General features: G+C 41.0%; 1 protein-coding gene across 1 annotated transcript in view; it reads left to right on the top strand.

Annotated features, from left to right (window-relative positions):
• The first annotated feature begins 6,105 nt into the window (after window positions 1-6,105).
• The window catches only part of LOC120998910 (vomeronasal type-2 receptor 26-like), a 44,649-nt gene continuing 32,290 nt past the window's right edge, over window positions 6,106-18,464 (top strand). Inside the window, exon 1 of the mRNA XM_040429788.1 lies at window positions 6,106-6,360. Within this exon, the coding sequence (XP_040285722.1) occupies window positions 6,106-6,360 (255 nt within the window). The remainder of the gene's footprint in view (window positions 6,361-18,464) is intronic.

Genomic DNA, 18,464 nt, shown 5'->3' with positions numbered 1-18,464 from the left:
TGAGAATGGCAAATTTGGGAATAGTTTTTCAACCCAGAAAAAAAAAGGGCTTTTACGGTCGCTACAAATAACTTGACCAACTAAAACAGTACAGATTTGTTTGAATAGAAATGTGAGACCTGTTTTTTTTTGCACTGTGTGACAGGTTAAGGTTTAATCTCAGAATCAGACTTCTATCTGCACGGTAGCGTGTGTCTTAGGTTTTTCTGAATGACACTATCAGTAACTTCAATGTAAGTTATCCTTTTTGGGATAGATTTCAAGTAGGCCTCAAATACCAGAAACTAGTTATTTTGAGAATGGCAGATTTGGGAATAGTTTTTCAACCCAGAAAAAAAAGTGTGCTTTTACGGTCGCTACAAATAACTTGACCAGCTAAAACAGTACAGATCTGCTTGAATAGAAATGTGAGACCTGTTTTTTTTTGCGCTGTGTGACAGGTTAAGGTTTAATCACAGAATCAGACTTGCGTGTGTCTTAGGTTTTTCTGAATGACACTATCAGTACCTTCAATGTAAGATATCCTTTTTGGGATAGATTTCAAGTAGGCCTCAAATACCAGAAACTAGTTATTTTGAGAATGGCAAATTTGGGAATAGTTTTTCAACCCAGAAAAAAAAAAGGGCTTTTACGGTCGCTACAAATAACTTGACCAACTAAAACAGTACAGATTTGCTTGAATAGAAATGTGAGACCTGTTTTTTTTTGCACTGTGTGACAGGTTAAGGTTTAATCACAGAATCAGACTTCGATCTGCACGGTAGCGTGTGTCTTAGGTTTTTCTGAATGACACTATCAGTAACTTCAATGTAAGTTATCCTTTTTGGGATAGATTTCAAGTAGGCCTCAAATACCAGAAACTAGTTATTTTGAGAATAACAAATTTGGGAATAGTTTTTCAACCCAGAAAAAAAAAAGGGCTTTTACGGTCGCTACAAATAACTTGACCAACTAAAACAGTACAGATTTGCTTGAATAGAAATGTGAGACCTGTTTTTTTTTGCACTGTGTGACAGGTTAAGGTTTAATCTCAGAATCAGACTTCTATCTGCACGGTAACGTGTGTCTTAGGTTTTTCTGAATGACACTATCAGTAACTTCAATGTAAGTTATCCTTTTTGGGATAGATTTCAAGTAGGCCTCAAATACCAGAAACTAGTTATTTTGAGAATGGCAGATTTGGGAATAGTTTTTCAACCCAGAAAAAAAAGTGTGCTTTTACGGTCGCTACAAATAACTTGACCAGCTAAAACAGTACAGATTTGCTTGAATAGAAATGTGAGACCTGTTTTTTTTTACACTGTGTGACAGGTTAAGGTTTAATCACAGAATCAGACTTCTATCTGCACGGTAGCGTGTGTCTTAGGTTTTTCTGAATGACACTATCAGTACCTTCAATGTAAGATATCCTTTTTGGGAAAGATTTCAAGTAGGCCTCAAATACCAGAAACTAGTTATTTTGAGAATGGCAAATTTGGGAATAGTTTTTCAACCCAGAAAAAAAAAGGGCTTTTACGGTCGCTACAAATAACTTGACCAACTAAAACAGTACAGATTTGCTTGAATAGAAATGTTAGACCTGTTTTTTTTTGCACTGTGTGACAGGTTAAGGTTTAATCACAGAATCAGACTTCTATCTGCACGGTAGCGTGTGTCTTAGGTTTTTCTGAATGACACTATCAGTACCTTCAATGTAAGATATCCTTTTTGGGATAGATTTCAAGTAGGCCTCAAATACCAGAAACTAGTTATTTTGAGAATGGCAAATTTGGGAATAGTTTTTCAACCCAGGAAAAAAAGTGTGCTTTTACGGTCGCTACAAATAACTTGACCAGCTAAAACAGTACAGATTTGCTTGAATAGAAATGTGAGACCTGTTTTTTTTTTGCACTGTGTGACAGGTTAAGGTTTAATCTCAGTATCAGACTTCTATCTGCACGGTAGCGTGTGTCTTAGGTTTTTCTGAATGACACTATCAGTACCTTCAATGTAAGATATCTTTTTTGGGATAGATTTCAAGTAGGCCTCAAATACCAGAAACTAGTTATTTTGAGAATGGCAAATTTGGGAATAGTTTTTCAACCCAGAAAAAAAAAGGGCTTTTACGGTCGCTACAAATAACTTGACCAACTAAAACAGTACAGATTTGTTTGAATAGAAATGTGAGACCTGTTTTTTTTTGCACTGTGTGACAGGTTAAGGTTTAATCTCAGAATCAGACTTCTATCTGCACGGTAGCGTGTGTCTTAGGTTTTTCTGAATGACACTATCAGTAACTTCAATGTAAGTTATCCTTTTTGGGATAGATTTCAAGTAGGCCTCAAATACCAGAAACTAGTTATTTTGAGAATGGCAGATTTGGGAATAGTTTTTCAACCCAGAAAAAAAAAAGGGCTTTTACGGTCGCTACAAATAACTTGACCAACTAAAACAGTACAGATTTGCTTGAATAGAAATGTGAGACCTGTTTTTTTTTGCACTGTGTGACAGGTTAAGGTTTAATCACAGAATCAGACTTCTATCTGCACGGTAGCGTGTGTCTTAGGTTTTTCTGAATGACACTATCAGTACCTTCAATGTAAGATATCCTTTTTGGGAAAGATTTCAAGTAGGCCTCAAATACCAGAAACTAGTTATTTTGAGAATGGCAAATTTGGGAATAGTTTTTCAACCCAGAAAAAAAAAAGGGCTTTTACGGTCGCTACAAATAACTTGACCAACTAAAACAGTACAGATTTGCTTGAATAGAAATGTTAGACCTGTTTTTTTTTGCACTGTGTGACAGGTTAAGGTTTAATCACAGAATCAGACTTTAATCTGCACGGTAGCGTGTGTCTTAGGTTTTTCTGAATGACACTATCAGTACCTTCAATGTAAGATATACTTTTTGGGATAGATTTCAAGTAGGCCTCAAATACCAGAAACTAGTTATTTTGAGAATGGCAAATTTGGGAATAGTTTTTCAACCCAGAAAAAAAAGTGTGCTTTTACGGTCGCTACAAATAACTTGACCAGCTAAAACAGTACAGATTTGCTTGAATAGAAATGTGAGACCTGTTTTTTTTTTGCACTGTGTGACAGGTTAAGGTTTAATCTCAGAATCAGACTTCTATCTGCACGGTAGCGTGTGTCTTAGGTTTTTCTGAATGACACTATCAGTACCTTCAATGTAAGATATCCTTTTTGGGATAGATTTCAAGTAGGCCTCAAATACCAGAAACTAGTTATTTTGAGAATGGCAAATTTGGGAATAGTTTTTCAACCCAGAAAAAAAAAAGGGCTTTTACGGTCGCTACAAATAACTTGACCAACTAAAACAGTACAGATTTGGTTAAATAGAGATGTGAGGTCTGTTTTTTTTTTTTGCACTGTGTGACAGGTTAAGGTTTAATCACAGAATCAGACTTCTATCTGCACGGTAGCGTGTGTCTTAGGTTTTTCTGAATGACACTATCAGTACCTTCAATGTAAGATATCCTTTTTGGGATAGATTTCAAGTAGGCCTCAAATACCAGAAACTAGTTATTTTGAGAATGGCAAATTTGAGAATAGTTTTTCAACCCAGAAAAAAAAGTGTGCTTTTACGGTCACTACAAATAACTTGACCAGCTAAAACAGTACAGATTTGCTTGAATAGAAATGTGAGACCTGTTTTTTTTTTGCACTGTGTGACAGGTTAAGGTTTAATCTCAGAATCAGACTTCTATCTGCACGGTAGCGTGTGTCTTAGGTTTTTCTGAATGACACTATCAGTAACTTCAATGTAAGTTATCCTTTTTGGGATAGATTTCAAGTAGGCCTCAAATACCAGAAACTAGTTATTTTGAGAATGGCAAATTTGGGAATAGTTTTTCAACCCAGAAAAAAAAGTGTGCTTTTACGGTCGCTACAAATAACTTGACCAGCTAAAACAGTACAGATTTGCTTGAATAGAAATGTGAGACCTGGTTTTTTTTGCACTGTGTGACAGGTTAAGGTTTAATCTCAGAATCAGACTTCTATCAGCACGCTAGCGTGTGTCTTAGGTTTTTCTGAATGACACTATCAGTACCTTCAATGTAAGATATACTTTTTGGGATAGATTTCAAGTAGGCCTCAAATACCAGAAACTAGTTATTTTGAGAATGGCAAATTTGGGAATAGTTTTTCAACCCAGAAAAAAAAAAAGGGCTTTTACGGTCGCTACAAATAACTTGACCAACTAAAACAGTACAGATTTGCTTGAATAGAAATGTGAGACCTGTTTTTTTTTTGCACTGTGTGACAGGTTAAGGTTTAATCACAGAATCAGACTTCTATCTGCACGGTAGCGTGTGTCTTAGGTTTTTCTGAATGACACTATCAGTACCTTCAATGTAAGATATCCTTTTTGGGATAGATTTCAAGTAGGCCTCAAATACCAGAAACTAGTTATTTTGAGAATGGCAAATTTGGGAATACTTTTTCAACCCAGAAAAAAAAGTGTGCTTTTACGGTCACTACAAATAACTTGACCAGCTAAAACAGTACAGATTTGCTTGAATAGAAATGTGAGACCTGTTTTTTTTTGCACTGTGTGACAAGTTAAAGTTTAATCTCAGAATCAGACTTCTATCTGCACGGTAGCGTGTGTCTTAGGTTTTTCTGAATGACACTATCAGTACCTTCAATGTAAGATATCCTTTTTGGGATAGATTTCAAGTAGGCCTCATATACCAGAAACTAGTTATTTTGAGAATGGCAAATTTGGGAATAGTTTTTCAACCCAGAAAAAAAAGTGTGCTTTTACGGTCACTACAAATAACTTGACCAGCTAAAACACTACAGATTTGGTTGAATAGAAATGTCAGGTCTATTTTTTAGGTGCTGGGTGACAGGCTCAACTTGCCCCTGATGTAGTATATGGCCAAAAAATAACCACACTGTTGATGGTTAAATGCACTTGGGTGACACAGGCTCAGCCTGCACCAGATGTAGTATATGGCCAAAAAATAATCAGACTGTTGATGGTTAAATGCACTTCGGTGACACAGGCTCAGCCTGCAGCTGATGTAGTATATGGCCAAAAAATAACCAGACTGTTGATGGTTAAATGCACTTCGGTGACACAGGCTCAGCCTGCAGCTGATGTAGGATATAGCACAAAATAACCACACTATGAATGGTTAAATACACTTGGTGATAGCTTGTGCTGGCGCACCACAAGTCACAAAATGGCCGCCGATCACCCCAGAAATTTTTTTATCTAAAAACGCTCTGGGCAGCCTCAAAAAAGTGAGCAAGTCAATATTAGCACTTCAATGATCCACAGCTGCAGATCGATCACAGAATGAAGTCTTTTGGAGGAGTTAATCACTGCCTAATCTCGCCCTAACGTAGCAGCTGCAACCTCTCCCTATGCTTGAATCAGCAGAGTGACGTGCAGCGCAACGTGACCCAAGCTTATATAGAGGCTGGGTCACATGCTGCACTGGCCAATCACAGCCATGCCAATAGTAGGCAAGGCTGTGATGGCCTCTTGGGGCAAGTAGTATGACGCTTGTTGATTGGCTGCTTTGCAGCCTTTCAAAAAGCGCCAAGAAAGCGCCGAACACCGAACCTGAACACGCTCATCCCTAGTCAAGGCTCCTTTACTGTAAGAACTGGGAATCTATGGAATAGTCTACATCAAGACGTGGTCACAACATAACAGTGGGCAGTTTTATGAAGAACTTAGATACATTCTTAAAAGTAAATAACATTAATTCTTATAAAAATACGCAGAAATCTGTGTCTCACTCGCCTTTTTCTAAAATTTGCTTCCCCACTTATCCCTTGGTTGAACTTGATGGATTTATTTCTTTTTGCAACCATATTAACTATGTAACTATGTAATAGTTGCATTTCTTCTGCAACAAGGTACCTCTAAATTGAATAATGTCTATCAGCTCCTGAAAAAGATGTTTCTAAATGTATCCTCACTGTTTGCATAGATCTATGTCTACATTGTACATTGAAATATGGAGCATGGAAATGAAAAAATAATATCCATGGCTTTGGTATAAAGACACACGGTCAATAAACTGTAATCATGTTTATACATCTTGTAGACCATCTGTTCATTTGGTGAGACATCTCCTGGTCTTCATGTTCACCATAGAAGAAATAAACAGAAGATCTGACCTCTTACCTAATATCACTCTGGGATACAAGATCTATGACTCCGGTTTGTTAGAACATAAAGCTGTACAGAGTGCACTGAGTATACTGTCAGGACAAGAAGAAGCCGTCCCCAACTACAGCTGTGATGAGAAGAACAGCGTGGTGGCTTTTATCGGACACTTGATGTCTTCCTCCAGTCTGTCCATAGCGGAGATAACTGGGATCTATGGCTATCCTCAGGTAAAAAAAGGACTTTCAATATGCTTTTCTTATACAGTGGACTGAAGGTGAAGGGAAGGTTGTGAAACAAGGGAGTCAGTCACACGCTGGCAATACACAGGGAGAACATACAAACTCCATGCAGATGTTGCCCCTGGTTGGATTTGCTGCCCAGTAACGTTGTTACAGTATACTGCTGAAAAACATCTAAAAACAAATAGTAAATTATAATAGTAAATTATAATAGAGATGATAAAGCATGAAAATAGAACAGCTAAACTTACAGTTGCAATAAAAAGTATGTGAACCCTTTGGAATGATATGGATTTCTGCACAAATTGGTCATAAAATGTAATCAGATCTTCATCTAAGTCACAACAATAGACAATCACAGTCTGCTTAAACTAATAACACACAAAGAAATAAATGTTACCATGTTTTTATTGAACACACCATGTAAACATTCACCATGCAGGTGGAAAAAGTATGCGAACCCTTGGATTTAACAACTGGTTGAACCCCCTTTGGCAGCAATAACTTCAACCAAACGTTTCCTGTAGTTGCAGATCAGACGTGCACAACGGTCAGGAGTAATTCTTGACCATTCCTCTTTACAGAACTGTTTCAGTTCAGCAATATTCTTGGGATGTCTGGTGTGAATCGCTTTCTTGAGGTCATGCCACAGCATCTCAATCGGGTTAAGGTCAGGACTCTGACTGGACCACTCCAGAAGGCGTATTTTCTTCTGTGTAAGCCATTCTGTTGATTTACTTCTATGCTTTGGGTCGTTGTCCTGTTGCAACACCTATCTTCTGTTGAGCTTCAGCCAGTGGACAGATGGCCTTAAGTTCTCCTGCAAAATGTCTTCATAAACTTAAAAATTCATTTTTCCTTCGATGATAGCAATCCGTCCAGGCCCTGACGCAGCAAAGCAGCCCCAAACCATGATGCCCCCACCACCATACTTCACAGTTGGGATGAGGTTTTGATGTTGGTGTGCTGTGCCTCTTTTTCTCCACACATAGTGTTGTGTGTTTCTTCCAAACAACTCAACTTTGGTTTCATCTGTCCACAGAATATTTTGCCAGTTCTGCTGTGGAACATCCAGGTGCTCTTGTGCAAACTGTAAACGTGCAGCAATGTTTTTTTTGGACAGCAGTGGCTTCCTCTGTGGTATCCTCCCATGAAATCCATTCTTGTTTAGTGTTTTACGTATCGTAGCTTCGCTAACAGGGATGTTAGCATATGCGAGAGACTTTTGTAAGTCTTTAGCTGACACTAGAATTCTTCTTCACCTCATTGAGCAGTCTGCGCTGTGCTCTTGCAGTCATCTTTACAGGACAGCCACTCCTAGGGAGAGTAGCAGCAGTGCTAAACTTTCTCCATTTATAGACATTTTGTCTTACCGTGGACTGATGAACAGCAAGGCTTTTGGAGATACTTTTATAACCCTTTCCAGGTTTATGCAAGTCAACAGTTCTTAATCCTAGGTCTTCTGAGAGCTCTTTTGTGTGAGGCATTATTCACATCAGGCAATGCTTCTTGTAAAAAGCAAACCCAGAACTGGTGTGTGTTTTTTATAGGGCAGGGCAGCTGTAACCAACACCTCCAATCTCATCTCATTGATTGGACCCCAGTTGGCTGACACCTCACTCCAATTAGCTCTTGGTTATGTCATTAGTCTAGGGATTCACATACTTTTTCCACCTGCACTGTTAATGTTTACATGGTGTGTACAATAAAACATGGTAACATTTAATTCTTTGTGTGTTATTAGTTTAAGCAGACTGTGATTGTCTATTGTTGTGACTTAGATGAAGATCAGATCACATTTTATGACAAATTTGTGCAGAAATCCATATCATTCCAAAGGGGTCACATACTTTTTCTTGCAACTGTACCTGCAAACATATATGTCATAAGGTAATCAAATACAACCACTGTGGGTTAGCTTTGTTCACATGGCTTTTTTTTTTTTAGGCCAGTTTTAAAGATTTTTTCACCTGGAAGAGAGCATAGCAGCCGCTGATTTATTATTATTTTTTTTAAATCTAATGATGTGTGAAGGAGACCTTCAAAGGTTTCACAGAGTGTCCAAACTATGGAGAGCTCATGTAGAAACCCCAATTTACTGTAATGTAGAAACCCAATAAAAGCCATTGAAAAGCAATTGAAGGTGTTTGCTTAAAGGGAACCTGTCACCAGGATTTTGTGTATAGAGCTGAGGACATGGGTTGCTAGATGGCCGCTAGCACATCCGCAATACCCAGTCCCCATAGCTCTGTATGCTTTTATTGTGTAAAAAAAAAACGATTTGATACATATGCAAATTAACCTGAGATGAGTCCTGTACGTGAGAGGAGTCACGGACAGGACTCATCTCAGGTTAATTTGCATATGTATCAAATCGTTTTTTTTTACAGAATAAAAGCCCACAGAGCTGTGGGGACTGGGTATTGCGGATGTGCTAGCGGCCATCTAGCAACCCATGTCCTCAGCTCTATACATCAGAACTCGGTGACAGGTTCCCTTTAATGAATTGAATATTTGCATGTCTAATGTGTATTGTACCCACTCCTGCTTTTGGCTACCAAATCAAAAGCCAATTCTGATGGGACCATACAGGCCTTACAGCTGCTACACAGACAGGATCTGTTGTGCGTCTCATTTTTCCTTCCTTCTGGCAGATCAGAAGAAGGGTCAAATAAATCATGTCAGCCAGGCCGAAAGGCAAAATAGTGGCCCAGTCATGAAGTGGGGAGGGTGGGAACAGCATGAGAAGTCCACTAGTGGCCCTATGACATAGTTGTGTGGTGAAAGTAGCATGAGGAGGCCACAGAGTGGCCCAATGACAGAGTCTGGAGGAGGCAGCAGCATCAGGAATAGAGATGGCCTGAATAGTTCGCCGGCGAATAGTTCCCGGCGAACATAGCTTGTTCGTGTTCGCCGCGGCGGGCGAACATATGCGATGTTCGGTCCGCCCCCTATACATCATCATTGAGTAAACTTTGACCCTGTACCCCACAGTCAGCAGACACATTCCAGCCAATCAGTAGCAGACCCTCCCTCCCAGACCCTTCCACCTCCTGGACAGCATCCATTTTAGATTCATTCGGAATCTGCATTCTCAGTGAGAGGAGGGACAGTGCTGCTGTTGCTGATTCAATAGGGAAAGCGTTAGCTAGGGCAGTGTTCTGTGTCCACAGACTCATCTGCTGTAAGGACAGCGTCCTGACAGCACCCCAAAAAGCCCTTTTCAGGGCTGGTACATCAGTCTGCTTTTTATATATATAAAAAAGAAAAAAGGGCAGCACTCCACTGGATTAAAATAAAATAAACTTTATTTACCCAAAGGTTGTAGCGACGTTTCGGCTCTTACACAGGAGCCTTCCTCAAGCAGTGTGTACACATCAAAACTCTGGGTATATATAGTGTTACAACCAATTCAAGACAATTACATATTAAGTGGACATGATTAATAAAAAATCAAAATACATGATGCATTATAAATATATAAAGCAATGAAACCCAACATACAGAGACATTGAATCGTGATACATACAATTGTGGAATAATATAGTGAATATAAATAGTACAATACATTTGTATTCCATAAATCACATAACGAGTGCCAGCTGTAGATAATTACATAAAGTGCAAAGTGCTTACTGTTACAGGTGATACATATGATGGATGCAGGAGGGAGAGCGGCTGTTGTCCATGTAGACATGTGTGATCCGGCGTACCTGAATCGTCACTGCGCATGCCCCTATGACGCATAAACTGTGCTTCCGTCTAGCATTAGCCTCGTCACGTGACGCGTGCGCTCTTGGGCTGTAACGCTAACGCCGCCATTTTGGATAAGGGCAGAACGCCCACTAAATTACGCTGCTACTGAGAACAACTAGTAATCCCGGTATACCGCAGGCTCAGGGTGAAAAAAGACATAACAATGTCCGAGTGTCGCAGTGGCTAAGTGGACTAGGGAGAGGGCCACACCTACAAATTGAAGTGGAGCACCCTACCCTGACCATAGAGCGGTAGCGCATCCGCATGTGAATGCAGAGTCGCACCGCTACACCGGTCAAAATCCATCCATCGCCACCTCACTCTGAGGGTTCTCCTCATCACACCCCGCCATACTAGTAACGGAATCTAAATAAGAAAATACAGAAATAGTTATTTGAGGAAATACACAAGTCTAGAAGACCGTATAGTGCATGAGCAGACGTGTCCAGATATCGTGATTGCACAGCCCCAATGGACATAACGCCACTTCTCCATATCCCGAATCCAGTGAAAAATTATCTGAAAGAATGAAAAAAGGAAAAAAAGAATGCATAAAAGTTAAAAATCAAAAAACTTGTTTTTGACCAAAGAAAACTTGCGGAATAAACCTAGGATATATGTTTTGTATACACAAATCACATACTTTACTGCAAGATAGTCGACATTTAGAATGCAAAGAGAGAGGGCAAACCACACAGCTAACCCACTCCAACCCTGTAGTCCACATTGAGACCACATGGCTGCAGGGAATTGAGCGTATAAATCCATTTGAGCTCTCTCTTTTTTAGGAGTCCAATTCTGTTACCACCTCTCCTTGGCATTGGTATGTGGTCAATAATATAACACTTCAGATCTTTCTCAGTATGTTTGTGATTGGCAAAGTGTTTAGAGACTGGTAAGTCCAGTCGTTTCTTCCTGACACTAAGTCGATGATTATTAAATCGTGTCTTGAAATCAGTTGATGTTTCTCCAACGTATAGCAAATTACACGGACAAACAATCACGTAAATAACGTGATTGGAGTCACAAGTCAGATAATGTCTTATCTGATATGAGACTCCGGTTTGTGGGTGTACAAAGGACCTACCCTTGATGATATATTTGCAATTTACGCAGGACAAACATGGAAAACAGCCAACACTGGCACCAGTCAGTGTACGTTGTCTTGTCACTTTTGAGGTTCCTACGTCTGCCCTAACCAATTGGTCCTTAAAACTCTTGGATCTACGGTAGGACATAATAGGGGGAGAATGGAATTCCTTAACGGTATTGAGACAGCCACCCAGTATGCCCCAGTGACGTCGAATAATGTTGTTAATGTCGACGCTCTGTTCACAATGGGTGGAAATAAAAGGAATCCTACTGGTTTTCACTTGTTGCACTTTCCTTTTAAGGATATCATCCCTATTGAGTTGACCGACCAGTTTCTTTTTCTCATGCAGCAATTTGGTTGGGTAACCTCGTTGCTCAAATTTATGCAATACTGCATCAAGCGTGCTACTCGATGTAGTGGGGTCAGAGACTATACGTTTGACTCTCAGAAACTGAGAGTATGGGAGAGATTTTACCATTGATCTAGGATGATTACTGTTGTAAGTCAGTAGTGTGTTTCTGTCGGTAGGTTTCGTGAACAGCTCTGTCTCTATTTTACCCGCCGACAGGATCACGCGAGTATCGAGGAACTGCATCTCAACAGGAGAATGTACTAAGGTGAACTGCAGTGCCTCATCAACTCCATTAAGGTAACCATGGAAATCAAAAAGTTTCTGCAGATCACCCGTCCAGATGAGGAAGATGTCGTCTATGTACCGCCACCACGCCCTGACGTGTTGGAAGTGGTGGTTTCCATAGACGACATCTTCCTCAAACCGACGCATAAAAATATTTGCGTAAGTTGGGGCCACATTGGACCCCATCGCCACGCCCTGTTCTTGTACATAATATGAGTCCTGAAATAAGAAGTAATTCTGTCTGAGCACAATTTCGAGTAGAGATAATATAAACTGTTGAGCGCCATCTGTAAATGTGGATTTATCCAACATAGAAGAAACCGCTGTCAAACCCTTATGATGATCTATTGATGTATAGAGTGAGGTCACATCAAATGATGCTAATGTCACATCAGATACATCAACAAGATCAATCTCCTGCAGTTTAACCACCTCCGGACCGCTGTACGCACAGACGCGTCCTGGAGGTGGTTGATTCATTCCTCCTGGACGCGCCGGCGCGTCCTCTCGCGAGACGCGAGATTTCCAGTGAACGCGCGCACACAGGCGCGCGCGCGCTCACAGGAACGGAAGGTAAGAGAGTGGATCTCCAGCCTGCCAGCGGCGATCGTTCGCTGGCAGGCTGGAGATGTGTTTTTTTTAACCCCTAACAGGTATATTAGACACTGTTTTGATAACAGCGTCTAATATACCTGCTACCTGGTCCTCTGGTGGTCCCCTTTGTTTGGATCGACCACCAGAGGACACAGGTAGCTCAGTAATATGTTGCACCAAGCACCACTACACTACACCCCCCCCCGTCACTTATTAACCCCTTATTAGCCCCTGATCACCCCTGATCACCCCCCTGTCATTGATTACCCCCCTGTCATTGATCACCCCCCTGTAAAGCTCCATTCAGACGTCCGCATGATTTTTACGGATCCACTGATAGATGGATCGGATCCGCAAAACGCATCCGGACGTCTGAATGAAGACTTACAGGGGCGTGATCAATGACTGTGGTGATCACCCCATATAGACTCCCTGATCACCCCCCTGTCATTGATTACCCCCCTGTCATTGATCACCCCCCTGTCATTGATTACCCCCCTGTAAAGCTCCATTCAGATGTCCGCATGATTTTTACGGATCCACTGATAGATAGATCGGATCCGCAAAACGCATCCGGACGTCTGAATGAAGCCTTACAGGGGCATGATCAATGACTGTGGTGATCACCCCATATAGACTCCCTGATCACCCCCCTGTCATTGATTACACCCCTGTCATTGATTACCCCCCTGTAAAGCTCCATTCAGATGTCCGCATGATTTTTACGGATGCACTGATAGATGGATCGGATCCGCAAAACGCATACGGACGTCTGAATGAAGCCTTACAGGGGCGTGATCCATGACTGTGGTGATCACCCCATATAGACTCCCTGATCACCCCCCTGTCATTGATTACACCCCTGTCATTGATCAACCCCCTGTAAAGCTCCATTCAGATGTCCGCATGATTTTTACGGATGCACTGATAGATGGATCGGATCCGCAAAACGCATCCGGACGTCTGAATGAAGCCTTACAGGGGCGTGATCAATGACTGTGGTGATCACCCCATATAGACTCCCTGATCCCCCCCCTGTCATTGATTACCCCCCTGTCATTGATTACCCCCCTGTAAAGCTCCATTCAGACGTCCTCATGATTTTTACGGATCCACTGATGGATGGATCGGATCCGCAAAACGCATCTGGACGTCTGAATGAAGCCTTACAGGGGCATGATCAATGACTGTGGTGATCACCCCATATAGACTCCCTGATCACCCCCCTGTCATTGATTACCCCCCTGTAAAGCTCCATTCAGATGTACGCATGATTTTTACGGATGCACTGATAGATGGATCGGATCCGCAAAACGCATCCGGACGTCTGAATGAAGCCTTACACGGGCGTGATCAATGACTGTGGTTATCACCCCATATAGACTCCCTGATCACCCCCCTGTCATTGATCACCCCCCTGTCATTGATCACCCCCCTGTCATTGATCACCCCTCTGTAAGGCTTCATTCAGACATTTTTTGGGCCCAAGTTAGCGGAATTATTTATTTTTTTTCTTACAAAGTCTCATATTCCACTAACTTGTGTCAAAAAATAAAATCTCACATGAACTCACCATACCCCTCACAGAATCCAAATGCGTAAAATTTTTTAGACATTTATATTCCAGACTTCTTCTCACTGCCAGGGCAGTATAAATACCCCACATGTGACCCCATTTCGGAAAGAAGACACCCCCAGGTATTCCGTGAGGGGCATATTGAGTCCATGAAAGATTGAAATTTTTGTCCCAAGTTAGCGGAACGGGAGACTTTGTGAGAAAAAAATTTAAAATATCAATTTCCGCTAACTTGTGCCAAAAAATTTTTTTTTTGATGAACTCACCATGCCCCTCATTGAATACCTTGGGGTGTCTTCTTTCCAAAATGGGGTCACATGTGGGGTATTTATACTGCCCTGGCATTCTAGGGGCCCCAAAGCGTGAGAAGAAGTCTGGTATCCAAATGTCTAAAAATGCCCTCCTAAAAGGAATTTTGGCCCCTTTGCGCATCTAGGCTGCAAAAAAGTGTCACACATCTGGTATCGCCGTACTCAGGAGAAGTTGGGGAATGTGTTTTGGGGTGTCATTTTACATATACCCATGCTGGGTGAGAGAAATATCTTGGTCAAATGCCAACTTTGTATAAAAAAATGGGAAAAGTTGTCGTTTGTCAAGATATTTCTCTCACCCAGCAAGGGTATATGTAAAATGACACCCCAAAACACATTCCCCAACTTCTCCTGAATACGGAGATACCACATGTGTGACACTTTTTTGCAGCCTAGGTGGGCAAAGGGGCCCATATTCCAAAGAGCACCTTTAGGATTTCACAGGTCATTTACCTACTTACCACACATTAGGGCCCCTGGAAAATGCCAGGGCAGTATAACTACCCCACAAGTGACCCCATTTTGGAAAGAAGACACCCCAAGGTATTCCGTGAGGGGCATGGCGAGTTCCTAGAATTTTTTATTTTTTGTCACAAGTTAGTGGAAAATGCTGATTTTTTTTTAAATTTTTTTTTTCATACAAAGTCTCATATTCCACTAACTTGTGACAAAAAATAAAAACTTCCATGAACTCACTATGCCCATCAGCGAATACCTTGGGGTCTCTTCTTTCCAAAATGGGGTCAATTGTGGGGTAGTTATACTGCCCTGGCATTCTAGGGGCCCAAATGTGTGGTAAGGAGTTTGAAATCAAATTCTGTAAAAAATGACCTGTGAAATCCGAAAGGTGCTCTTTGGAATATGGGCCCCTTTGCCCACCTAGGCTGCAAAAAAGTGTCACACATCTGGTATCTCTGTATTCAGGAGAAGTTGAGGAATGTGTTTCGGGGTGTCTTTTTACATATACCCATGCTGGGTGAGATAAATATCTTGGTCAAATGCCAACTTTGTATAAAAAAATGGGAAAAGTTGTCTCTTGCCAAGATATTTCTCTCACCCAGCATGGGTATATGTAAAATGACACCCCAAAACACATTCCCCAACTTCTCCTGAGTACGGAGATACCAGATGTGTGACACTTTTTTGCAGCCTAGGTGGGCAAAGGGGCCCATATTCCAAAGAGCACCTTTCGGATTTCACAGGTCATTTTTTACAGAATTTGATTTCAAACTCCTTACCACACATTTGGGCCCCTAGAATGCCAGGGCAGTATAACTACCCCACAAGTGACCCCATTTTGGAAAGAAGAGACCCCAAGGTATTCGCTGATGGGCATAGTGAGTTCATGGAAGTTTTTATTTTTTGTCACAAGTTAGTGGAATATGAGACTTTGTATGAAAAAAAAAAAAAATATATAAATCAGCATTTTCCACTAACTTGTGACAAAAAATAAAAAATTCTAGGAACTTGCCATGCCCCTCACGGAATACCTTGGGGTGTCTTCTTTCCAAAATGGGGTCACTTGTGGGGTAGTTATACTGCCCTGGCATTCTAGGGGCCCAAATGTGTGGTAAGGAGTTTGAAATCAAATTCTGTAAAAAATGACCTGTGAAATCCGAAAGGTGCTCTTTGGAATATGGGCCCCTTTGCCCACCTAGGCTGCAAAAAAGTGTCACACATCTGGTATCTCCGTACTCAGGAGAAGTTGGGGAATGTGTTTTGGGGTGTCATTTTACATATACCCATGCTGGGTGAGAGAAATATCTTGCCAAAAGACAACTTTTCCCATTTTTTTATACAAAGTTGGCATTTGACCAAGATATTTCTCTCACCCAGCATGGGTATATATAAAATGACACCCCAAAACACATTCCCCACCTTCTCCTGAGTACGGAGATACCAGATGTGTGACACTTTTTTGCAGCCTAGGTGGGCAAAGGGGCCCATATTCCAAAGAGCACCTTTCGGATTTCACAGGTCATTTTTTACAGAATTTGATTTCAAACTCCTTACCACACATTTGGGCCCCTAGAATGCCAGGGCAGTATAACCACCCCACAAGTGACCCCATTTTGGAAAGAAGAGACCCCAAGGTATTTCGTGATGGGCATAGTGAGTTCATAGAAGTTTTTATTTTTTGTCACAAGTTAGTGGAATATGAGACTTTGTAAGAAAAAAAAAAAAAAATAAATCATCATTTTCCGCTAACTTGTGACAAAAAATAAAAAGTTCTATGAACTCACTATGCCCATCAGCGAATACCTTAGGGTGTGTACTTTCCGAAATGGGGTCATTTGTGGGGTGTTTGTACTGTCTGGGCATTGTAGAACCTCAGGAAACATGACAGGTGCTCAGAAAGTCAGAGCTGCTTCAAAAAGCGGAAATTCACATTTTTGTACCATAGTTTGTAAACGCTATAACTTTTACCCAAACCATTTTTTTTTTACCCAAACATTTTTTTTTTATCAAAGACATGTAGAACAATACATTAAGAGCAAAATTTATATATGGATGTCGTTTTTTTTTGCAAAATTTTACAACTGAAAGTGAAAAATGTCATTTTTTTGCAAAAAAATCGTTAAATTTCGATTAATAACAAAAAAAGTAAAAATGTCAGCAGCAATGAAATACCACCAAATGAAAGCTCTATTAGTGAGAAGAAAAGGAGGTAAAACTCATTTGGGTGGTAAGTTGCATGACCGAGCAATAAACGGTGAAAGTAGTGTAGGTCAGAAGTGTAAAAAGTGGCCTGGTCTTTCAGGGTGTTTAAGCTATAGGGGCTGAGGTGGTTAAGCAAAAAATCGCTAGTATCGCGAATGTATGAACTGCCTCCACATGCAAAGCTGCACAGAATATTGTCAAGGAAAATGGATATGTGACTAAATATTGAATCGGAGCCCGAAACAATGGGGCGGCCAGGTGGATCGACGAGGGACTTGTGGATCTTAGGCAGCACATAGAGCACCGGAGTGACAGGATGTGCCACCGCAAGATACTCCACAAGCCCCTCGTCAATGACCCCCGCATGAAGGGCTTCCGTCAATACACTGTCAATCAACCCTGCAATTTTTAATCTTGGGTCAGAGTCAATGTGTCTATAGATGGTTCTATCACCCAATTGCCGCTTAATTTCGGCGATATACTTATGGGTGTCAAGCACGACCACCGCCTTTATCAGCGGCCTTAATGGTAAGTTCGTGGTCGAGCTTGAGTTCTTTAAGAGCTACCATCTCTTCTGTTGTCACATTGGGATGACCAAAGGGATGAGAAGAATATACAGCTTTCAAATTCTGAATGTCAGATTTAACAGCAGCCATATATGCCTCAACTGCAGGCTCATTGATGACTGGGTTAAAACTACTTCTGGGTGAGAGATCGAGCATGCCAAGAGAGAGTTCACTCATCTTGGCATGCTCGATCCGCTCCCTACCATGAAACCAAATTTTCAACTTGATTGCACGAAAAAAAGTACACAAATCAAAATCAAGTTCGAACCAATCTGCATTGGCTCGAGGGCAAAATGAAAGCCCCTTACTCAGCACACTCACTTGAGCATCGGTCAGGTTTTTAGAAGAAAGATTAACAACCGTTACTTCTTCCTGGACGGCATGTTTCGGCCCGGTGGTCGGGATTTGTTGTTGCGTTGTTTTCTGGTATCTCTTGTGTCTGCGGCCTCCACGCCGGATATGTTGTCTCCGGATTGTTCCATCTCTCTTACCCCTAAAAAAGCCTGGTCAACGGAAGATGCATCATGTGTGGTTTTATATTTCTTTTTCCATGTATCCTTGTTTGTATGGACATTTTTGTCACTGGATTGCCAGGAATAGATGTTTCCCTTTTTATAGTCATCACAGTCCCGGTTCCATTTAAGGCGTTTACCTTCCTCAATCTCAGTACGAAAGGACTGAAGCTGAATAGACAATGTATCATTATATGTCCCAAATTCATCAACTGAAGACAGATTAATCAATAATTGTTCCACATTTGCCAATTCATGTGTGACATTAGACAGTTCGCCCTGTAGAAATTCAATGTTGAGCAATATAAAGTCCAATGCATACCTGTTTGAAAGGTTTTCAAATTTTTTACAAAATAATGGACAACCAGAAAATAGATTAGGGCATA

Source organism: Bufo bufo, chromosome 4 (genome assembly GCF_905171765.1).
Source record: "Bufo bufo chromosome 4, aBufBuf1.1, whole genome shotgun sequence".
NCBI lineage: Eukaryota > Metazoa > Chordata > Amphibia > Anura > Bufonidae > Bufo > Bufo bufo.
Note: the sequence above shows the minus strand (reverse complement) of the source record. Positions and strands in the feature narration are given on the sequence as shown.